We start from the raw sequence: 23,654 nt of genomic DNA, 5'->3' as shown, positions 1-23,654 counted from the left end.
AAGAATGATTGTTTAAGTTGCCTTAACTGATTACTTTGAGACGCCAGCACACAGTCCAGTGCATCTACGCATCATAACTTGATTTAAAAACCTTGTACCTACTTTGTATGTCTGAAATATTTGGTTTAGCCAGAAAAGTTATTGGTACACACCTGACCGTGAGTGTTAGTGTGTGTGTGTTTTCCCATTTCTTCTCAAAGATTACCCAAGAGCCTCTTTGTCTGTGTACTTTGCCAGAGGTGGCAGAGATGCAGGATCTGTCTTGACCTGAACAAACGGCCCGAGGCAGGTGTGAGCGACGGTTATTGTTGGAGAATGAATATATATTCCATTCAGCAGAAGTAGATTTGGTTTACCATAAACTATTTTCAGCACATTCAGCTGTTTTTCAAAGACAACAAAATAACTTATGAAATTACATACGAGGATCTACTTAACTCTTAACAATTTCCTAAAATGTATATAATTGCATTTAATATAAATTTAAACTATGATACATTTTCATTTTAATGCAAATGACGTGCAGTTAAGTATTCAAGAACATTACTTTCACATCTGAGTATACATTTTGATGTGTACTATTTTCATAATAAGTACTCTTTTATTTGAAAGTATGCTAAAGTGATGTTTTTCACCAGAGAATGCTGATTATGAACAGACTGCTGTAGGGTACTATATTATTATAGTCATGACTAGATGGTTTTGTGATTGATAGTAATGTAACAGGAAACGTAAATGTCTGCGTTCTAGTTTAAGCGGTTTCATATTCCTTTACAGTGTCTGCTCTCTTTTTTCTAAAGGACACATTTTGACACCAGATCGTAATTCTAACCAGACGTCACAAGCAGTGTTAGCGCAATCTTATTTTGTGATATTAGAATTTACTTTTGATAAAATAAAATTTAAATAGAAATGTATTATAAAAATGAATAAAATTGAATACAATGTTCTTGCATTGCATTTTCGTCATTCAGACCTAATTTGCATTCAAGAAAACTGCTGAGTTTTCCCAGATGGCAGGAAATCCATGCATACAGTCAATAAAGATTGCTAGACTTTGATGAATCGTTATCAGTATCTATCGAAGTTCAGAGTGTTTGATTTCTTTTCTACACAACATCAGTCCACAGTCACTGGAATGTCTTCCATTGTTTTGTTCTCCTTCCAGAGCGAGTTAGCTGTTAGCATTGGTCCGTTCTGAGCGTGCTATCTGCACATAGCTTTCTCACACGACAGCCGCTAGCGAGACTTGGTCTGATAGTGAGAAATACTGCAGCTAGTGTCCAAACAAAGACAAAGACCTGAGATACATCAGATGGACAGAAGCATTACGCCGTGTTGTGCTCCTCTAGGCCTTGTGTTAATTGGGGTGTATATAAAGAGAAAGCTGGAGAGACTGGTTTGGTATTTCTGACGAGTAAATGCAAGATTAACAGCAATGATGTTTGCTATGTTTTGCCTCAGCTGGTCATGTGAATTCACCGTGCTGAGCCAAAGAAAGCTGCTTGGTTTAAAAATGACTTCTGACTGAGCTGCGCTTCTCACATCACTACACTATTGACTGATTTTCTCCATAAAGTTCTGCCAACATTTCACTAATGCGACTGCATGAGCATCGTCCCATTATCAGCAAAGTATGTACTTTCAGTGAGTAAAAGAGGTAAACAAATTCTTATGCTTGCAGTGTCACACACACACACACACACACACACACACACACACATATGTGCCATTATTTGTCCCTAAAATGTTTTTTACAGTTTAAATAATTAAAATTGAGCATACTTTTAAAAAGAATGATTATTACAGAAATAAAATACTTTAAAAGAATACACTTAAATGTAAACTTAATTGTTTTCGGACACTTTATTGCACATTAATAGCAATTAAATTAAAATATGTTATGTTTTACAATTATATATTTTTTGCCCCACTTATGTAAGACTTAATAATATAAAGTCCTGCTGAATGTACTGACACGTATTTATGCTAAACTAAAATATACTTTTATATAATTGTTATTATTTTATGTCATGTATTTTCAAATATTTGTAATTAAGCATGTGTAATAACGAAAGAGTTTAAGTTAACATTGCACAATATCAAACATCAAAATAAGTGTGCTTCAACAAAAGATTATAAGTCAATGATCAACGATAAGACAATTATGGACTTTAAAGTAAAACTTTGAATTTTGCGTTATTACAAAGTGCACTTTTTTAAAAAGCCTGCTAGGAAACAGGCATGAAGTGTGCTCTCTTTAAATAGTTTAAGTTTAAGTTTACGTTAATATTATATTATGTGAAGTTTATATATATTTTATTAAAAGTGCACATTCAATACAAGAGTTTTCTTTAAACAAGAACCCTGAAATTAACAATTTATCACCAAAGGATTAAGTCTTAGCATGCAAGTTTTAAGGCACAAGGGTGAGTAATTGATGACAGCATATTAATTTTTATTCGAACGAATCCTTTAATGACTGATTTTATGACTACTTGAGGATCACTGGGCAGTGGTTCATGCTGAGTGTGTGTCAGGATGAGGGTGATGGAGCTGTAGTGGACTGCTGGACGTCTCTGCACTGATGATTCTGTTGCTCTGAGAGCGAGACAGGAGCGCAGACAGCTGTGCGTAACACTGGGCCCGCCTCCCCCTCGGCCAGCTGCCAGCTGAGTGGAGCAAAGCAGCTGTCAATCACCGCAGACAACCAATCCAGCAGCAGAGAGATGAGCACACAGTGCACAGAATGATTTTGCTAGTCACTGTTATACACATGCTTCTGTAAATATCAAACACTGGATAGTAAATACGTGCCAGAATGAGATCTGTGTTCGGTAAAAATATCCTTGCTGCCACTCCAGTAATGAGCTGCCATCTTCCCGTGATAGTCCCTTACATTAACTTTGGCATCTGAAGAAAGAAGAAGAAGAAAAGCTGTTTCAGATTGTACAGCAACACTTTCAAAAGAAACATTTTGAATCACTGGTGTTATTAATAACTCAATGTGTAAAAACAATGTTCAAGAGTCAAAAACATCTGTCTAGGGCATGTTGACTCTGATGGAAAATCTGATGGAAAAGCATTGCAGTGGAACCAAATAATAAAAAATAAAATAAATAAAAAAGTGTCCTGTGTGAACAGCCCCTTTAAGGGTTAATTCACTGCTGACAAGATGGGGTTTTAATAAAAGTTGGCTGCCCATGCAGTAGAAATCCATTCATTCATTCATTCATTCATTCATTCAGCTTAGTTACTGTTACATCATGGAGCAAAGAGGAAACTGACCACGCCGACAGAACCAGGGGCGGAGCCAGGGGGTGGCTATGGACACCACTGACGAAAGACTGACCCCTTTGGCCACCCCACTCAAAACTGCAATTTTTGTCCCTTTTTTTGTTACCAAGAAATGCATTTATTAAGATTCGGAACACCGTATCTCTCTTTATGACCACATCAAACGGGAGAATTTTCAGAAGCGCACTTCAGCTTCACCTCAGCGTCAGGCGCGAGTCAAACGAGCTACAGCAGCCAAATCAGCTTCAGTAGAACAACTGTGAACTTCGGTCTGATGAAATGTTGTTAGACTAGCCTATATGTCAGTAAAACACACTTTCCTGTCCCATTAGCTGTTTTACTTTGCTTACGGTGCATACTCTTCAACAGTACGCGGATATGTTGCACACGCTCTATATCACTTCATCATAAATAACCCGCACAAGAAATATGAGCATACTACATACCCACTTCTGTCATCAGCAATCTCCAAAAAGATGATTAAAGCTGCAAACTTTGCATGTATACGCAGCATGCAAGAACGTCGCTCAAATGCATGTACTAAAATATATTCGAGAATTCGAGAATACCTAAGGCAAAAACTGATATGTATTGTTATTTGTAATTTAATGCATCGATAAATGTGATCACAGTGCACTTATTCTAGTATAAGTGTACTGTGTTCACATTTATTTGAGCATTAAATTACAAATTTTACAAATCTAGTAGAACATATATGAAAATGAAAATTGAAATGCATTTATGTCTACTGTTGATTTCCAGCCATTTTCACATCTTTCTGCATGTTTCATCCATTAGTATGTGATATTGGAGAGCAAACATTTGGGAGTTTTGAGAAGTTGTATGAGCATTAAATCTATAGTGAGCCCCTTTATAAAATACTTGGAGGTGAGGAATAATACAGAAATTGTCATATTCACTCAGTATTACTTGATCTAATTCACAAATATCTCAATTACAGTTTAGTAGAAATTAATTGTACTTAGTTGTGTTTTTGGAATGAATACAGTCCAGTACATTATAGTCAAACACATTTTTATATTGAAATAATGAAGATTTCTGTGCCATCACAGACTGGTTGCTGTCCCCTTCCTGGCCACCCCTATGAAAACGTCCTGGCTCCGCCTCTGGACAGAACAGGTTACTTCTGATATGAAACAAGGTCTCAACACTCCCAGCTTTCATATTGCTCCATTTTTAAAGAAATTCAAACAATGAATACTTAATGAGAGATCACTGTATTGGCGCAGTGAAAGGCTTCATGTGAACTGATCCTTTCATATTTAATTAAAGCATGAAATAAACATGAATGAACATCAGAACATATTTTATTTCTACCACGGAACATACCCTTTTCAAGTTTAAGTCAACCAAAATGAATCCTCTCTCCAGTCTGATTTGTGGTTGGGAAACAGCTGCAGCTCTCAGGCATGCGCACATCAATTTAGTGTATTTATATCACACTGTACGACAATATTACTGTTTTTGCATTATTAATTTATTAAGGGTTGGGGTAGGTGTAGACGTTAATAAAACACAATCTAATAGGTAAAACATTAAATTCATTGTTAGTTTCCGGCCATAATTGTTGGACAAGAGGGCAGAATTGGTGTTAGGATTGGTCACATCGCCTGTCAATCAAGCTCTTTGAGAACGAGACATAATCTTACTACATTAGTTGTAAAATGACTTTGTAACTCACAGTGTTGATTTTATATCACACAGTTCTGACTTTGTAACTTGCAAATGTGAATTAATTTCACACAATTCTATAAATTCACAACTCCTCGAAAAACCTCAGAATAGTGAGATAAAAAGTTGCAGTTGCCTTTTTTATTTTTCATTCAGTGACAGAAACAAGGTCCTATAGTTTTCTATTTAGCGTGTAGCTGTTTGTTGTTGTTGTTTGTTTGTTTTTGTGCACTCGTGTTTCTTCTTTGCACATCCAGCTAACTTTTATTAAAACCTTATTTTACCTGCGGTGAATCGCATCTTTAAAGTGAGGTCACATTAGCAACATTTTGGCGAGTAAAAAAAATGGTCTGTGGTGAGGAGTGGGGAGGGGCCAAGAGCCACGGGGGCGGAGCAAATCTGCATAGGTAAACTCCCAATCGCGTGGATTCCTATTGAAATGACAAGACTCTGTCTGTGAAAATTCACCAAGCAACAGCAAATCTGACCAGAAACGCTGTTGTCTCGCATTCTACACTGTTTTGCGAAGCTATGAATAAAATATGATTACGTTTTCCTTCTCTCGCACTTGTAACACACAGACACTCTCAGTAATGACTTCTGCTAACACATAAACAGAGGTGTGAGTGTGTGGGAGGTCAAGGTTAGGCTACTGTCGCTTAAAATAACAAACACACCGTCATCTCTGGCAATGGAGAGTCGTTAAAAATAATACACCCAAATGCGCTCTCTCTTCAGTCATCCTCTCTCTCCCGCTCTTTAGCACATGGTGATAATCACACTGGCCTTGTAGCAGCCATATGGACTCGGGCTGGTCTGGGGCCTGCCTGAACACCGCGGCGGTTAATTAGAGTCTGAATACTGAGCGACTGAGCGCTGATCTCAATCCCTCCACGCCTGGACACACTGACTGGCCTTTTGAGCTGCTCAGGCCTCCAGGGACTCGGGGGGGGGGGGGGGGGGGGGGGGGGCGGAAGGGTAATTATTTGAGATAACAGTGAAAAGAAGAGGTGAGGACTGTGCATTTGAAAAAAGGCCGGGCAACATAAAGAGAGGGAAAGCGAGGACACGGCGGAGAGGACGCCTAACGTGCTAAAGGTCAACGTCACCTATTTTTATAGTGTCAACAGCCTGTTATGCCTTTTTAAAATCGCTGTGCTCTTCATGAATGATATATTCTGTTGCTGGAGATTGAGCTTCAGAGATCAGTGCTTTGCTTGACTAATGAATGTGTGTGAATGACCAGCTCTTTTCAGTCACTGAAGCAGTGTTGATGACATCACAGCTGCATACCCTGCATGTCTTCAGAATCAAATGCTTATTAGGCTTCATAATTCAAATATAATGATGCGTGTTTATGTGTGTATGTACTGTATGCATGTATGAATGACTGAATGAACTTAGGAACAAACGTTATGTATATAAAATTGAAATTAAACTGATAATCACAAATCAATCAATCAACCTTGTTGGTTTTTATGCAATAATATACATTTATTTATTATTAAATCTTGAAAACATTAAAATTAAAATAATATTTAATTATGAATTTGTTTGTTGATTGATTCTACACAATTTACATAAATGTTGTTTTTGCATTGTGGTCACTTTATGATTATGATTAACAACAACAACAACAACAAAAATAATAATAATAATAATAATTATTATTATTATTATTATTATTATTTATTTATTTTTCTATGGTAATGAAAATTGAGGTAAAGGATTTCGATATTTGTTATCATCATGAAAATAATATCACAATTAAAAAAGTTTTCATGTTCATGCTAATTATTTAGGCAATAAGCAATAATGCACCAACTGCATTATTTGTCTGCCTGACTGTACATAATTGCACTTATTATATGGTTACTTACCAAATAAATACGTTAACAGGCATGAAATATTGATTTGAGTGTTTTGAATTCATAATTATTTATATTAATATTTAGATTTCTTATATATATTTTCTATTTCTATTTTTCCTTTTCATTTTAGTTTCCTTTTAGCAGTTTTGTTGTATACTTTTGTTGTTTTTATTATTTTGTTAACGTTTATGTCTTTTGTTAATTTTTATTTCAGTGTCATTTATTTTACTACAGAATGCTAAACTGAAAATGAGCTGAAATAAAATAACTATAATTTGCTTTTATGCAATTAAAAGTATATTTTAACTATAATGTTTGTTTTATTTCCGTTAACAAAAAAATATTTTCATGGTTTTATTTTATTTTATATTTTTAAACTTAGTTGTAGTTATTACACTAACCCAAGTAACCCAGCTGAGTTTTAGTTATTTATAATAACCCCAGTAACAGCCAATTATACAGTTAAAGGCTGATTATATATATATATATATATATATATATATATATATATATATATATATATATAATATAACTTGTACATTTGTTGACAGTGTTTACCAGTGTTGGGGAAAGCTACTTTTAAAAGTAATGCATTACGATATTGCGGTACTCCCTTAAAAAGGTAACTAATTATGTTACTTAGTTACTTTTTGTGAAAAGTAATGCATAATGTTACTTTTTAGTTACTTTTTAAATCTGGGCAGGGCTTGTTTGTTTGTTTGTTTTTAATATAACAAAAATAAATAAATTACAAATGTAAAAGCCCTTTCACACCACAATTGAAATGAATAAGCCTCAGGCTGAAGGAAGTGTAAATGAACGTCTGTACAGTAGAGGGCGCAGCTCAAAGAAATATTATGAAGAGTGTGACGCAGGAGATGAAAGATCAATACCATTCAACAATAACAAAAATGAAACACAATTATGTCATCTTTCCTTGTTAGTATGGTTAATAGTATCGGCTCATTGAAGGTCAGTATAGCAAAAACAGTGGTTAATAAAATTGGATTAAATACATAAATTATATTTGTCTTATTTAATATATTTAACTACTGCGTGTTTGTATAATATTCTGAGTTCGCATTTTTGGGTTTTATTCATTTTGAGCAATACTGAATCTGTTTTTGAGTAAAAACATTTTTTGAAAAAGTAACTCAGATATTTCCTTCTAAATTAAAAAGTAATGCGTTACTTTACTAGTTACTTAAATACGGTACTCTGATTCCATAACTGGTGTTACCTGTACTGTTTCACCCCCAGCACTGGTGTTTGTGAGGTTTATGTTTGTAGACTATAACTCATGTTGAATTGTGGCGTTACAGTAAGAGTACAGTTACAGTTACAGTAAGCGTCTCTGACCAACAGGCTCAAACCCTCAGCATTAATGTATACGGATGTCTCCCCAGTCACTTATTCTACTGAATTATATTTTAGCTCCTATGTTCACCATTACAGAGCATGCTGGAAGATCTTCAACAACAGCACTTGAGGTGGACAGTCGACCAAACAGGCCCACAGTGCAGCTCCCGCAGTGCCTAAATATCGACGACGGACATGAATTGATAACAATAAACTAATAAAACACAGTTTCAATAAAGAGCGAGATGTTAACTCTGATTTTCAACAATCCAGTCACGACTGTATCCGAAGCAACTGCGAGCTGTTTTAACAGAGTTATATGATTAGATGTGTGTCTGGAGAAATTCTGTGTGCTTTAATAGAGTTACGCGGAGGTCTTAAGCTGTACGCCGCTAAGAGAGGCTTATGTTTCCAGGCGCAAAGCGGTAATCCTATAACGCTGTTCAACTATATTGCTTAAGGCACTGCAAGCAGTCAGTTGGTAACTATGTTAAACTATCTGCAGTTCCCTAACCACTCGCGCAGATCTCGCCATGATAAGATAATGCATTATTCACCCGGAGTGCTATAGAAATCATTAGTGCAGCGGTTTGAGTCCTTATATAAAAACACTCTGGTAGAACTATGGTGCAGTAATGGAATTAGATGGAAATACCATGTTTCTGCACCTACAAGCACTCTGTAAACTGCTCCAGTACAGGGGTACATTTGTACCTTTATCTTTTTTATATATCAAAAAAAAAAATGTATATATATATATATATATATATATATATATTATATAGGGTCACATTATAATGGCTTTTTACCATTTATCACTGTTATTTATTTTATAATCAAATTCTTTTTACATATACATTCTTTTTGTGATTTTACAACTGTCCAGGCTTAAAATTAGAAGAAAGTGTGTACTTTGTGTACTTTTTGTGTGTAATTTAATTTAATTTAATTATTTTTTAAAAATATGTTAAAGATTAAAATTTTAAAGAAAGAACCAAAAAAAAAATATATATATATATAATTATTATTTACAACTGATCACAGCCATTTAATTTTGTATTGTTCACCATGTTCAGTTCACCATTTATTTCAATTGAATTTAACTTAATTAATATTATTATTTATGTGATATTCAAAAGTGACATAAACCAATTTATTTATTTATTTTTTAACCACACATTATGATTATCGCTCAGTTTTTGTTTGTTTGTTTGTTTGTTTTTACTATTAATCATATTTTTTAAGTTTTAGCATTAGAAAGATTAGTCTAAAAAAATCTAAATTTTCATCACTATTTCCACCAAAACCAACTAAGATGTTTTGTCTATTTGTAATACAAAAATAAATATTGAAATAAACATTGGTGATAATCAGTAACAATGTCAATTCTTGATCTTTGTAATGAGGTGCACTGAAACACACCAGGCAGTGGAATGTAGACGATGTGCATGTGAGTGTGTGAGCAGGGAACAGTCTGGTGACTTGGTGAAGGGGATGAAGGGCCGCTGACGGCAGCTTGGCCAGACACAGCTCATTGCTTCGGAGGTTTCCAGGAGAAGGTCTGGCGCTAGAGATCTCAGCAGTCTGATGCTCAGCCTGAGACATGCTCTATACCTCTGATTCATAAAGGCCACACTGAAAGTCCATTCAGTGAGAGTCAGTGGGGTCCAATGTTATCTCGGTCCTCAGTCATTTTTATTGTGTGGCCCAAACCAGTTCATCACAGAAACAACACGAGGACGAGGAGCTGATGACAGAACTTAAAGTTCTGATAATAATACCATGTTTAAAGAGCTGAACACCTTTAGTTTAGTGAGAGATAAAGTGTGCTGATGAGAGTGAGATGAAAGTTGAAATTTAATGACTTTTAGAAATGTCATGTGATGGAAAATGTTTTCTTTGCATCATCTATACAGTTAACATCTTAAGCATTAAGAAAAATTAATTAATATTTGTAATATTTTACATATTTTTAATTAATAAAAATGCATTTAACAATAAATAATTGTTAAAAACAATATATTTTTTTAAATTAATTATTAATCCATATAATGTTGTAATGGGTTGTACATGACATTTTACAACCTGAACTATCCTTGCCATGTCATAAAAAGATGAATTCATCAAAAATGTTACAAGATTTTTTATGTTGTCATGAAGCTCTTCAGTAGCTATTTGTATCATGCGATTTTTTTTTATTTTTTTCTTGAAAACAAAAGTTTTTTCCAGATGAAATAGTCGAAATAATCTGACCTAAATAATCTAATAATATTAAATATTACAGCAGACTCATCAGTAATGTTTTTTCTTCAATGTGATAAGACACTTGAAATGTTTCATTTAGAGCACAATACAGAGCTGGGCAGATTACTTGCTAATTGTAGTCTGTACCTGATCTCAAATTAAATGACAAAAAAAACTGTAGTTAATTACGTAATCCATTACATTACACATTTAGGTAATATAATCAGACTACTTTTAGATTACTTCTAGATTACTTTTGTCTTAAATTGTTCATCACATTGACTTGTACTGATATAAAAACAAGTTATTATTAACATCATGGCACAACAATCTGGGGTTTGCAATTTTAATAAAAAGCTTATAATTAGTTGATGCACTGTTGAGAGAACACTTTTTAAAAAGAGTTTTTTTTTTCTGTGTAATTATATCAAAATGGCTAGTAAATGGTCTTTGTGTGAATGTCCACAAAACTGGGAGACTTTCTGGATGCATTAGCGGCAGGAAATTTTAAAATAAATTTTATAGATGAGAAAGAATTAGGCAGAGTTGATGACTTATAATAAATGTGTTGTTACTTTGTGAATAACTTGATCACTGTAATCAAGAAATATAATAATCAAATTGGGATCTGATTAGGTAATCCAGATGACATGCTATCATCTACTACCCGGCATTATATAATTTCAATCAAAATAATAATAATACAAATAAAAATAAAACTTCATAATAGAAGAGGTGTCTTTAAGTCATTGCTTTCATTCATTCATTCAACTTATTTATTTTAACCAACTATATATTATTTAACAAAGGGCTAAATTTTATGATTTTAAAATGTCATGTGGTATAACCATCAAGTTAAAGGCTTTAACATTTTCTTTAAGATTTTAATATTATATACAATATTTACTTGAATTATATACCTGTATGTTCTTCGAGTACTGTTTAAACATATAAATGAACAAATGAATGAGTTAGTTTTGAAAGACTATTTTTACATGCTGTGTTAACCATAATGTCTTTAAGTAATCCATCCATTCATTCATTCATTCATTCAATTTATTTATTTACAAATAATTGATAAATTAATGAATATGATTGTGCCCAATATGATATTTCAAAACCAATTGAGCACCACTGATATAAACTTCACTGGTCTGCTCAACTGTATCGTCATTCTGTGAAGAGAACAATTTACAGTTTGGCTGAACATTCACAGTGCGTGAAAAAACCTGAACAAAAAGAAGGACAACCCTCTCTCTGTCTCTCGGTGTAGGGTCCAAATGAGCTGTAGGTGGTGATGGGAAACCATGGAGTATCCATTTCCACACACCATATGGATACTCTGTGGTTTGTTCAGAGGAGGTGGGATCTAATATTGACCTAGACCATATGTGTTTTAGTGAATTACAAACACAACAGGACTGAGGGGACACCTAACACACAACATATGGGCATCTATTCTGTGTTAGGGGCTTTTTACAAACAAGACCCCCCTACACAAACACATGCGTGTATGCCGTCCAAGATCTCAAGGGACTGCTCTTTTGAATTACTCTATTGACACACACCCTAGTTAGCTTCATTAGCGGGAGCTAGTGTTAGCTCACAGTGTGAGACCGTCGCTGGAATTTTCTCCCCTAAAAACCAATTATCATCCGTGACTGCACAGAAACTTCAGCTTTGCATCACTGATCAGATCTGTGTCTGTTAGCTGGATTTCCTCTTTCTTATAATGGACTTTAGCTAATTAGTGGGTTTGAGATCAAATTATTGTCAGGTTGTTTCTGTAAATAACAAACATGGTGTTAAATGACTACTTCACTATTTAGTACTCTACTATTTTGCTTCATTTCCAACTGTAAGTTCCAGAGAGCACATTCACACACGCAAATTCTTCAAAAAATGGCACTCTCATTCTCATTCATTCTCTTCAGCTAAAAGTTGAACAACTGAATTTGAATATATAAATAGGATGACAGATATAGAATGTATTGCATGTTAGTCTGCTTATGATCCTCAAGAGTATGATCTACGTAAATCCACCTGTTATATATATATATATATATATATATATATATATATATATATATATATATATAGCAGCTGTAAGTTTGTGATGCTGGTTGTGAATGTTCTTCAGAACTGTGGGGAAACAGTGAATTGTTGAACTATGTTGGTATTATGTAGCATACTATGCAGTATGGAGTACCTCAAGGCTCAGTACTAGGGCCGCTACTCTTCACGCTTTATATGTTACCCTTGGGAGATGTCATCAGGAAACATGGTGTTAGCTTTCACTGTTATGCTGATGATACTCAGCTCTATATTTCTTCGTGGGCCGGTGAAACACACCAATTTGGAAAACTAATGGAATGCATAGTCGATATAAAAAACTGGATGACGAGTAATTTCTTACTGCTAAATTCCAAAAAAAACAGAGGTGTTAATTATAGGACCTAAAAACCTAGAAAGCCACGTTTCTAGCATTTGTAAAACTGCATTTTTCCATCTCAAAAATATATCTAAATTACAGCCTATGCTCTCAATATCAAATGCAGGAATGTTCATCCATGCATTTATGACCTCAAGGTTAGATTATTGTAATGCTTTACTGGGTGGTTGTTCTACACGCTTAGTAAACAAACTACAGCTAGTCCAAAATGCAGCAGCAAGAGTTCTTACTAGAACCAGGAAGTATGACCATATTAGCCCGGTCCTGTCAACACTGCACTGGCTCCCTATCAAACATCGTATAGATTTTAAAATGTTGCTTATTACTTATAAAGCCCTGAATGTTTTAGCACCTCAGTATTTGAATGAGCTCCTTTTACATTATAATCCTCTACGTCCGCTACGTTCTCAAAACTCAGGCAATTTGATAATACCTAGAATATCAAAATCAACTGCAGGCGGCCGATCCTTTTCCTATTTGGCGCCTAAACTCTGGAATAACCTACCTAGCATTGTTCGGGAAGGAGACACAATCTTGCAGTTTAAATCTAGATTAAAGACCCATCTCTTTAACCTGGCATACACATAACATACTAATATGCTTTTATTATCCAAATCCGTTAAAGGATTTTTAGGCTGCATTAATTAGGTAAACCGGAACCGGGAACACTTCACATAACACCCTATGTACTTGCTACATCATTAGAAGAATGGCATCTACGCTAATATTTGTCTGTTTCTCTCTTATTCCGAGGTCACTGTAGCCACCAGATCCAGTCTGTATCCAGATCAGAGGGTCACTGCAGTCACCCGGATCCAGTACGTATCCAGACCAGATGCTGGATCAGCACCTAGAAAGGACCTCTATTGCCCTGAAAGACAGCGGAGACCAGGACAACTAGAGCCCCGGGTACAGATCCCCTGTAAAGACCTTGTCTCAGAGGACCACCAGGACAAGACCACAGGAAACAGATGATTCTTCTGCACAATCTGACTTTGCTGCAGCCTGGAATTGAACTACTGGTTTCGTCTGGTCAGAGGAGAACTGCCCCCCCAACTGAGCCTGGTTTCTCCCAAGGTATTTTTCTCCATTCTGTCACCGATGGAGTTTCGGTTCCTTGCCGCTGTCGCCTCTGGCTTGCTTAGTTGGGGACACTTCATCTACAGCGATATCGTTGACTTGATTGCAAATAAATGCACAGACACTATTTAACTGAACAGAGATGACATCACTGAATTCAATGATGAACTGCCTTTAACTATCATTTTTGCATTATTGACACTGTTTTCCTAATGAATGTTGTTCAGTTGCTTTGACGCAATGTATTTTGTTTAAAGTGCTATATAAATAAAGGTGACTTGACTTGACTTGACTATTGACCGAAATGTAAGGACTGCCTAAAAGAATTGTTGCCAAAAGAGTCTGTCAAAATAAAATACAATAGGATAAACTACCAATTATTATATTACTTAACAAAAGTCTAAATGTAATGATTTTAAAATGTCATGTGGTGTAACCATCAAGTAAATGGCTTTAACATTTTCTTTAAGCTTTATTCTATATATATATATATATATATATATATATATATATATATATATATATATATATATATATATATATATATATATATATATATATATATTCTTCAAGTAATGTTTACACATCTAAATGAATAAATGAATGAGTTTTGACTGATTATTTTTTTACCAACTAATATACTATTTAAGAAAAGTCTAAATTTAATGACTCTAAAATGTCATGTGGTTTAACCATCAAGTAAAAGGCATTAAAAAAAATATTTAACTATTGTATACAGTATTTACTTAAAGTATATAGCCTTCAGGTATTGTGTACACATCTTAAATAAATAAATACTTTTTTTCAAATAACATTAATTGTTAATTCATTAATCTTATAAAGTGCTTTTTGAAGGTTGAACCACATGACATTTTAAAACTTGAAATGACCAAAAAACATTATGGTCTTCAGGGGTTCTCTGTATAATTTCCATTCCTGCGTGTTTTTCTGCATGTTGGTTGCACAATGTGGCTTTCCCCAAAATGTTATGCAGTAACACGTTTTTATCCTCTCAACATATTTACATGCAGTGACAAAAGTTGAAATGCAAAAGATGTATGCCAACTGGCTGGCCGCAGACTCATATACAGATGCCGTCCACACATCTTAAGGTGAGGTAAGGTAATTAATCAGCACTGTTGGGAACGTTACTTTAAAAAAGTAATTAGTTATAGTTACTCACTACTTGTTCCAAAAAGTAACTGAGTTAGTAACTGAATTACTCTATAATAAAAGTAACTTGTTACCAGGGAAAGTAACTATTTGCGTTACTGTAAAAAAAAAAAAAAAGTTGCTATATGTCAAAGAATTTGTTTTTTTTAGCAGTTTTCACAAGTCAGTTGAAATAAGTAGAACAGACAGGTGTTCGTACATAACTTTTGAGATTTATTGCACGTCAACAGACAGCAAGAGTTTTATCCTGCACTCTTTGTAAGAAAAGTGTTTTTTGCCACTAGCTTTGTAGATGCGTGTGTCACACATTGCATGCACGTTCTTGCCTTTGACTACAATGAATTTGAAGTAGTGCTTATATCTCCACCTTGAAAATGCCAACTTTTCATCGGATTGCTCCTGACTCACCATTTCTCCTGCTGCTGCGAATCTCTGTGTAGCTGTTGCGTGTGTGTGACTGTGTGTGTTTGGCGCCGCTGGTGCGTGTGTGTAAAAACACTGGCTCTGATTGGCTACCATGAAACACATGACTCTGCCTTAGCCAATCATAATCGCTTTTCTCGTTATTAACCCACCTGCTCACTCGCTGTGTGAGCCAGGGGTGCGTTCGGATTGCATATTAAATCAATGCATAGTAACGCACCGCATTTAACATTCAGTAACGTTAACGGCGTTGTAACGACGGGAAAAGTAATTAGTTAGATTACCCCGTTACTGAAAAAATAACGTTGTTACCTAACGCTGTTCTTTTAAACGCTGTTATTCCAAACACTGTTAATCAGCGATATTCAGAAACAGTGAACTTACTGTAGTTATTGATTAGCAGCTGGATGATTTTGTCATGTCCATGTAGAGAAGCCAGGTGGAGCGGTGTGTAACCCTGCAAATATACACAAACAAGCTTAATGTGCATTTGGTCAAATTTAGCCCTGAAATGTCAGTTTATATGCATCCTACACACAAGCAAATATCTAAATATCATTAGTGTGGGAGGACAGTGATATGACAGCAATTCTTGTTCTCCTGTTGTGTCTGTCACTCGATTGTGATAGGCTATTAAAAACAGCTGGACGTCATTTCACACACCACTGTGTGCAGGCGACATTTCCCATTTATGCAGTTAACCAGACAGCGAGACCCGCTGAGACAATCGCTCCAGTACATCCCGCACATTAACACGGGACTAACTCTCTCCAGGATCCCGTCAGCACCCACCGCTGATTCAAACAGCTGCAGCCTGATGGTGCTTCCTATCAAAACATAGAAGGTGAAGCTGACGTGAGAGGATGATGGATGTATGAAATGTGACTGCGGTTTAGTGCTGATCTGAGCTCAGGCGGTGATTATTGTGGAAGACAGCACATTAATGCTCCACGGGGGACTTTATCATCCGAAGACACTTCTGCAAACAAGATTGACTCCATCTATCCCTGATATCTCTTTGGTGTCCGTTTGTTTTACAGTTAGCATTTCCTTGCTCATAACACTAATGGGCCATGTGATTACTGCAAAACGAGGGTAGAGCGAGCATATTTGAGTATTTTGAACATCAACCAAACACAAAAGTGGATAATGTCCTGAAATGTCTGTAACAGCAGGAGATTGAAATGCAGGTGCAAATTAATTATGAAATGAAAAAAAAGGTACATCATTCTCATTGAAGCATACCCTTAAAGGTACAATTTGTAAGATATTTACAATAAAATATCCAAAAACCACTAGGCTAGTGTTATATATTTTGTCCAGCTGATTACTAACAATATCTCTAATGTTTTCAACTACTTGTAAATCCTGAGAAAATCCCCATTCTAAACAGTGACACGGGGCAGTGCAGTCGCCTGTCAATGACATTAGTTACCCTTTGTTACCGCCTTTACTGAAGAACCACATGACAACAGTGTCGTGGACTAATGCGGAAGTAATGTCTAGCGTCCAGCAAACCACTTGCTTGCTTCAAGCTGTTCCTTGTTTACTTCTTCTTGCACGTTTTATGGTGGATTGTGTTACTTATTTATGGAACATAATTACGGTTTACCGTCTGCCGCTGGTTCTGTCGACAAGGACAGCTCCCGTAAACGTAAGCGTACGGGGCCAACCAAACGACCCAAGAAGAGTTTGGGACAAGAGGAGAGAAAGAGTGAGGATCAATATCGGTGTTGCATTTTCTAGATGGAGAGAGCTTCACGACAAACTTCAACTAGAAAGAGATCGCTTGTGTTTTACTCGACAGGTGAGTTGTTTTGATTCGTATCTTTACAGAAAACGTATGCTATTATAACGATCAACAAGATTAGTATTATGGGGCATACACGCCAAATGCATCGCGTCTCTAGACCCGTGCGAGGACGCGTCTGATCCATCATCTGATCACGTCTTTGCATTGACTTTGTATGTAATCTACTTGCGCAAATCATTGAACTCGCGTAAAATCCATGATTTATCTTTCCGTCTGATTGATGGCCGTCAGTGTTTGGGAAGAAGACATCAAATCCCATCATTCCACGCTCCTTCTTAGCGTCAACAAACCATGCGATTGTTATTGTTGTAGTAGTGTGCCCTCTAGTGGCAGGTCCTACAACATGTACCTTTAATCAGATAAAAATAAAAATACCAAGTTTAGGGTTCACATAAGATGAACATTTAGAATCTGAAATTGGATTAGATTTATTTGGATTCTCGAAATTGATTGAGTGTAAACATACCTTTTGTTAGCCTAACAACATGCTAACGTCAGTCTCTACTCTAGATGTCAATCGAGTCTCCAACTTTTTTTGTGAAAGGCATATAATGTGTCAAGTTGCTGCCTGTGTAGATTGATACAAATCAGTCTCTTAGGAGGTCTATGTAAGCAGTAGACAGCGTTTACATTCTGGAACAGAACTCATATAGAGAAAAACACAGAGATTGAGTCATGGGTAGTCCTTGAAGTACTCAAGCCTACCCTGCTGAAAACAAAAACAAAACAAAAAACAGTAGAAACCATCACAGAAAATTTGAATGGTCTTCTAACTACAAATACCATTACAAACATTACAAACCATCAACTTTTACCCATTATAAATGGTTTCCTGTAGTTGGAAACTACTGTAGTTGGAAACTACTGGTTTTTAACAAGCTGACCAATTACCAGTAGAAACCCAAAGGATCCTTTACAGTTCCCATTAAAACCAATACAGGTCCAATTATATCCAGTAAAACCATTCTGTAATGGTGTCTATTGTTTTGTATGTTTTTTTCAGCAGGGTAACTGCATAAAATTGAGTTCAAACATGCTAAACGTCCAGGTAAAGGTGCCACTATTTCATTCTTTCAGGTAATGGAGCCTAGAATCAGTCAGGATCGCTGGTGGCTGTGTTTGTAGCGTGTAGCACAGCGCAGCCATTTTGCTAACAGCACAGCACAATCATAGTGTAGTTCTGCTGCCCTTAAAGGTTAAAGTAGACTTCCCTCGGCTCTACTCCTCATTATTACACTAGTCCTAGCACTGACGTTTTTGGAAAGGTCACAGCCACTTTCATGTGCTCTGCTTCATGTCAGCTTCAGTATAAGTAAAGGCCCTGGAGAGACTGTCCAGGGTGCCAAAGGAGCCAATGGAGATCAAGGTAAGACAGTGGAGTTTGGTTTTAACGAGACTGACTAACACATTGACACAGTTGCTATCATGACCCTTGTGAAGAAGAAGTTTGCTTAATTGTATTGAATGTGCTCTTGTAGTGCAATACTAATAAAATTAAATAAGGCCACTTAGTGTAAATACAGTACACTTTCATGCCCATGTTTCATAACACATGCAAGCAGACTTTTAAAAAGTGCACTTTGTAATGATGTCACAGTAAACATTTTAATCACTGTTTTCATAATCATTACTAAATCGCAGGTAAAGTACTTGATTGCAGTTTTAACTTTAGTGTTAGTACTTTTAAATTTAGTATATTTTAAATGCACTGCATTGCAATGCCATCATTATGAATGTGTAATTACAAATAGATTTAAAAGCATGACATACAACTTTTCATATTTCCACTCAAAGTGACTTATATTCAGCTATCCATATTTTTACCCAGCCCTAATCACACACTATCGCGACCTGTTTTACTTCTACTATACTTTGTTGACTTTCAAGGCAAACAAAGATATATACAGTACAGACCAAAAGTTTGGACACACCTTCTCATTCAAAGAGTTTTCTTTATTTTCATGACTATGAAAATTGTAGATTCACACTGAAGGCATCAAGGGCTATTTGACCAAGAAGGAGAGTGATGGGTGCTGCGCCAGATGACCTGGCCTCCACAGTCACCGGACCTGAACCCAATCGAGATGGTTTAGGGGTGAGCTGGACCGCAGACAGAAGGCAAAAGGGCCAACAAGTGCTAAGCATCTCTCGGGGAACTCCTTCAAGACTGTTGGAAGACCATTTCAGGTGACTACCTCTTGAAGCTCATCAAGAGAAAGCCAAGAGTGTGCAAAGCAGTAATCAAAGCAAAAGGTGGCTACTTTGAAGAACCTACAATATGACATATTTTCAGTTGTTTCACACTTTTTTGTTATGTATATAATTCCATATATAATTCCACACGTGTTAATTCATAGTTTTGATGCCTTCAGTGTGAATCTACAATTTTCATTGTCATGAAAATAAAGAAAACTCTTTGAATGAGAAGGTGTGTCCAAACTTTTGGTCTGTACTGTATATTACATTTTAAGGTCTAGGTGCATCTCAGGTATGTAACAGTGAACTCTATGAAAGCCTAATTAATTCCGATCAATACGTTTTTCTTCAAGATATCATATACCAAGTATGCAGACCGTATCCTTTATAATATACCATGAACATCATTATAGTATGCCATTTAGAACATATCAACTGTGCAGGCAGCAATAGCGATGAATCAGAATCAGCTTAGGAAACACCACACTATTGCACATACTTCCTGTATTACTCTGAACGGTTATGGCATTAAAACCCCATTACTTCTAAGGGTCATAAATTAATCTGATAGTATCTCCATTTTGAATGCTTAATAAAACCTATTTGTTCAATGCTAGGCAAGGAAAAGGGATTTGGTCCCATAGCGTGCCAGTTCTTAACCGTCCCACAATCCTCTGATAGCTGGGCAGCCAATGAGTGTGTGACTGCGTTCAGAATCTGAAGCACATTTCTTCTAAATCCTGCTTCATTTCACAGGTGTATTGAAATCAAACTCACCCCCTTCAGAAAGAAGAAAGAAAGAAGGCCGTCATCAAGACCAGAGTCGGCTCCCGTTTGCCAGCAAAAGCCAGAGAAGATTACAGAAACAGAATAAGCATAGCACAAGATGGGTCAAGAACTTAATTTCACACCGACAGCACGGGCAGTTTGGCTTTGGAAATATTTCCTTCATATGAAGAGCATAAATCTAAGTCTACAAAACCCATTGAGCCGCCTACAGCATTTCAAAGCATCATGGGTGCACTTCCAACCTCAAGACTGCTATAAGTGTAGATATGATATCGTGTTTGGCCCAAATTTTATGGGAACATTACATGCATTCTTCATGGAGAGAGTAATGTCATAATCTACTGTTATAATTGACATGCATTTTCAGAATATGTGAAACTGAATAAAACCAAGTGTACACTTACATGCTTAAAAAGCCAGGTAAAGGTGTTGGTGTTAAAAGAAAGAGAGAGAGAGAGAGAGAGAGAGAGAGAGACATGCATATAATACATTTAAAATGAGCTTATTAATTTATTCTTATTTTTATTATTTTTTCATTTTTTTTAATCAAAGGAATTGAGCATTTCACCGATCAGATGTAAATTCACATTTAAGGAATTAACATAAAAAAATGTACTTTTAACTTAGAATATATACATTTTTCTACTTCAAAACTTCATATTTAATTCACTGCTCTTGCCATTTCTTTGTGATTGTTTGTGTAATATGGTAGCATGTAAAGGGAAAATAAGACCGTGAAAGAAAAGAGAAGTGCACGATAGTGTGTTTGTGAATCATAGTGAGCCACATCCAGACCCTGACAGCGCTGCATGGATTATTGATTTTTTTATTCCATTTCTGCCCAGAGGAGACTGCACTTGAAGAGCACCATTAGCCCCATAACGATTAGAGAGCAAAAGTTAATTATGTAATTATAAAGGCAATAAAAAGAGTGCGTGTGCTTGACTGTGCTCGTGAAGGCTTTAAACATTATCATCAATGAGCACGTCACTGCAGCCAGAATGAGGAGCGAGATTACAGGAGTGGAAAAAGTGAGAGAAAACATTAAGTAATCACAACACTTATCACTAGCTAACTAAATTAATAAATCTACACCTCTACCATGATGCACGTGCTTCAATTTTTCAGTGCACAATATAATTAATATTCAGTCTATTCAGATATTTTGTTGATATCTATAGTGCTGTCAAACGATTAATCGAAATTAATCACATACAAAATAAAAGTTTTTGTTTGTATAAAATATGTGTATGTGTGTTCTGTGTATATTACGTATTTATTAATACATACACATGCAGTATATATTTAAAAAAAGATATAATTTATATTATAAATAAATATATTTAATGTATAAGCACAACATGTTTTTCTGAAATATATACATGCAAGTATGTGTATATATAATATATACATAATATACACAGCACTACATATATTATGTAATATATATACATTTTCTTTTTTTCTTTTTTTTGATAAATAACAATTAATCATTTGGCAGCACTGATATACACTACTTCAATCATTGAAAAAAATGTTAGAATAAAAATAAATAAATAATAATAAATGACACATTGACATGCTGAAAGTTTTTTGGTTACACCACTTAATTTTGGAATAATTAATTCAAAACCACTGTTGAAACATTTATATATTATGTGTTTAAAACCAACTTGAATACTATAAACAGATTAAAAACTTTCTCCATTTTTTTTTTAGTTCCTTACCCACAAATAAACTCTCTTGTATCCTCACATTTATATAGAGCCAATTTGCAAAGGGTTGAATTGGACTATTTAAACTGCAGCAGGATCTGATCTGAAATAACCTTCTGAGAGGATCCACGATGATAAAGGGAAAATAGACCTCCAAATAAAGGCTGGGGGTCGGTCGGTTGGGAGGGAGGGGTGCTGCCAGAGGCACAAAGATCCTGTCAGTATTTCCTTTGCACTTCACCAACCCTCAATATGAGGAGATAAGATACAGTGCATTATAATATGCATGAAGTGAAGGGAAGGCCAAAGCATTCACTGCCCGACTGTTAGCAGATCTGGAATAAATAAACATAAGGTCATGTTTATGCAAACACACTCCACTTAAATCCGAGCCCTCGCTGCGAGTGTGTTTGATTAATAGCTAAATTTAGCTGATTAGCCACATCCAATCACATAGGCGAGGAAATTTGTGACCTAAGGGCTCATATTAAAGAGAAATTACGCTTTAATTATACGCAAACACACACATTACACGGGCAGCCTAAGCGGCAGGAGTAGGTGTTAATTTGTGTGTGTGTGTGTTGTGTGTGCGGGCCCCTGCAGAGGTGTAAATGTGAGCGTGTCAGTGGGGCGCTGCTGTCAGCTCTCACCGCTCTCTGGTTGACGTCCGCTCCGGAGCGAGCCATCATGTCCACCATCTCCACACGGCCCTGCTTGGCCGCCCAGTGGAGCGCCGTCTGCAACACACACATGCAAACACAGCAGCTGTCAATCACCACGCTGCTGTCAATCACACATGTGATGTACTCGGGCTGCAGCGGCTCACCTGGGCTTCAGAAGAGATACTACAGGCACTGGACTCACCTCAAATGTACTCATTTTTTTTATTTTTTTTATTTACATTTTTAACTTTTATTTGTATCTTTACTGTGCAAATGTGGTGTGTGTTTTATGTAAAGCACATTGGTCAACCATGTGTTGTGGAAATGGTGCTATATAAATAAAATTGACATTGACATTGACATTGATATTCACAAACATCATATTGACACTGGGTGCATTGTGCTTCATATGATATGGAATTATATTTGCTTCAAAAAAAAATGAGCATAACTTTATAAAACTGAACGTAACTTTTTTAGAAACTATCAAAAATATGCCATTACAAAATAAGAAAAACACAATGAAAATGAAAAAACTCACTGTTAACCCGGCCCCCATGAGAGGTTTGTGTCAAAACACCAAATGAAAAACTGCGAAGCAAAAGTGAAATCTGGGGTAATGCATTCAGAATCCACAATTAACGAAAACGAATTTTTGAAAAACATTAACAAAGAATGAAGCATATTTGAAGAGCCTGTTAAATTTGTGCTACTGAGTTCATTTTTTTTTTCATTTTCATTGTGTTTTTCTTCTTTTGTAATGGCATATTTTTGATCGTTTCTGAAAAAGTTACGTTCAGTTTTATAAAGTTACGTTCATTTTTTCTTTTTTTAAGAAAATATAATTCCAGAATATGACTGCCTTTAAAAACATAATTCACCCCAATA

At 35.7% G+C, this 23,654-nt stretch overlaps 1 protein-coding gene across 2 annotated transcripts in view; it reads right to left on the bottom strand.

Annotated features, from left to right (window-relative positions):
• Positions 1-2,293: 2,293 nt before the first annotated feature.
• The window catches only part of LOC132124657 (ankyrin repeat domain-containing protein SOWAHB-like), a 31,483-nt gene continuing 10,122 nt past the window's right edge, over positions 2,294-23,654 (bottom strand). For both annotated transcript variants that reach the window (XM_059535777.1, XM_059535776.1), the window contains exons 2-5: positions 22,755-22,841; positions 15,976-16,048; positions 2,818-2,913; positions 2,294-2,672 (exon numbers count right to left, since the gene is read on the bottom strand). In XM_059535777.1, coding sequence (XP_059391760.1) covers positions 2,521-2,672; positions 2,818-2,913; positions 15,976-16,048; positions 22,755-22,841 — 408 coding nt within the window. In that variant the 3' untranslated portion in view covers positions 2,294-2,520. The remainder of the gene's footprint in view (positions 2,673-2,817; positions 2,914-15,975; positions 16,049-22,754; positions 22,842-23,654) is intronic.

This window comes from Carassius carassius, chromosome 43 (genome assembly GCF_963082965.1).
Source record: "Carassius carassius chromosome 43, fCarCar2.1, whole genome shotgun sequence".
NCBI classification, from domain to species: Eukaryota; Metazoa; Chordata; class Actinopteri; order Cypriniformes; family Cyprinidae; genus Carassius; species Carassius carassius.
This window is presented reverse-complemented; position numbering and strand designations above follow the sequence as displayed.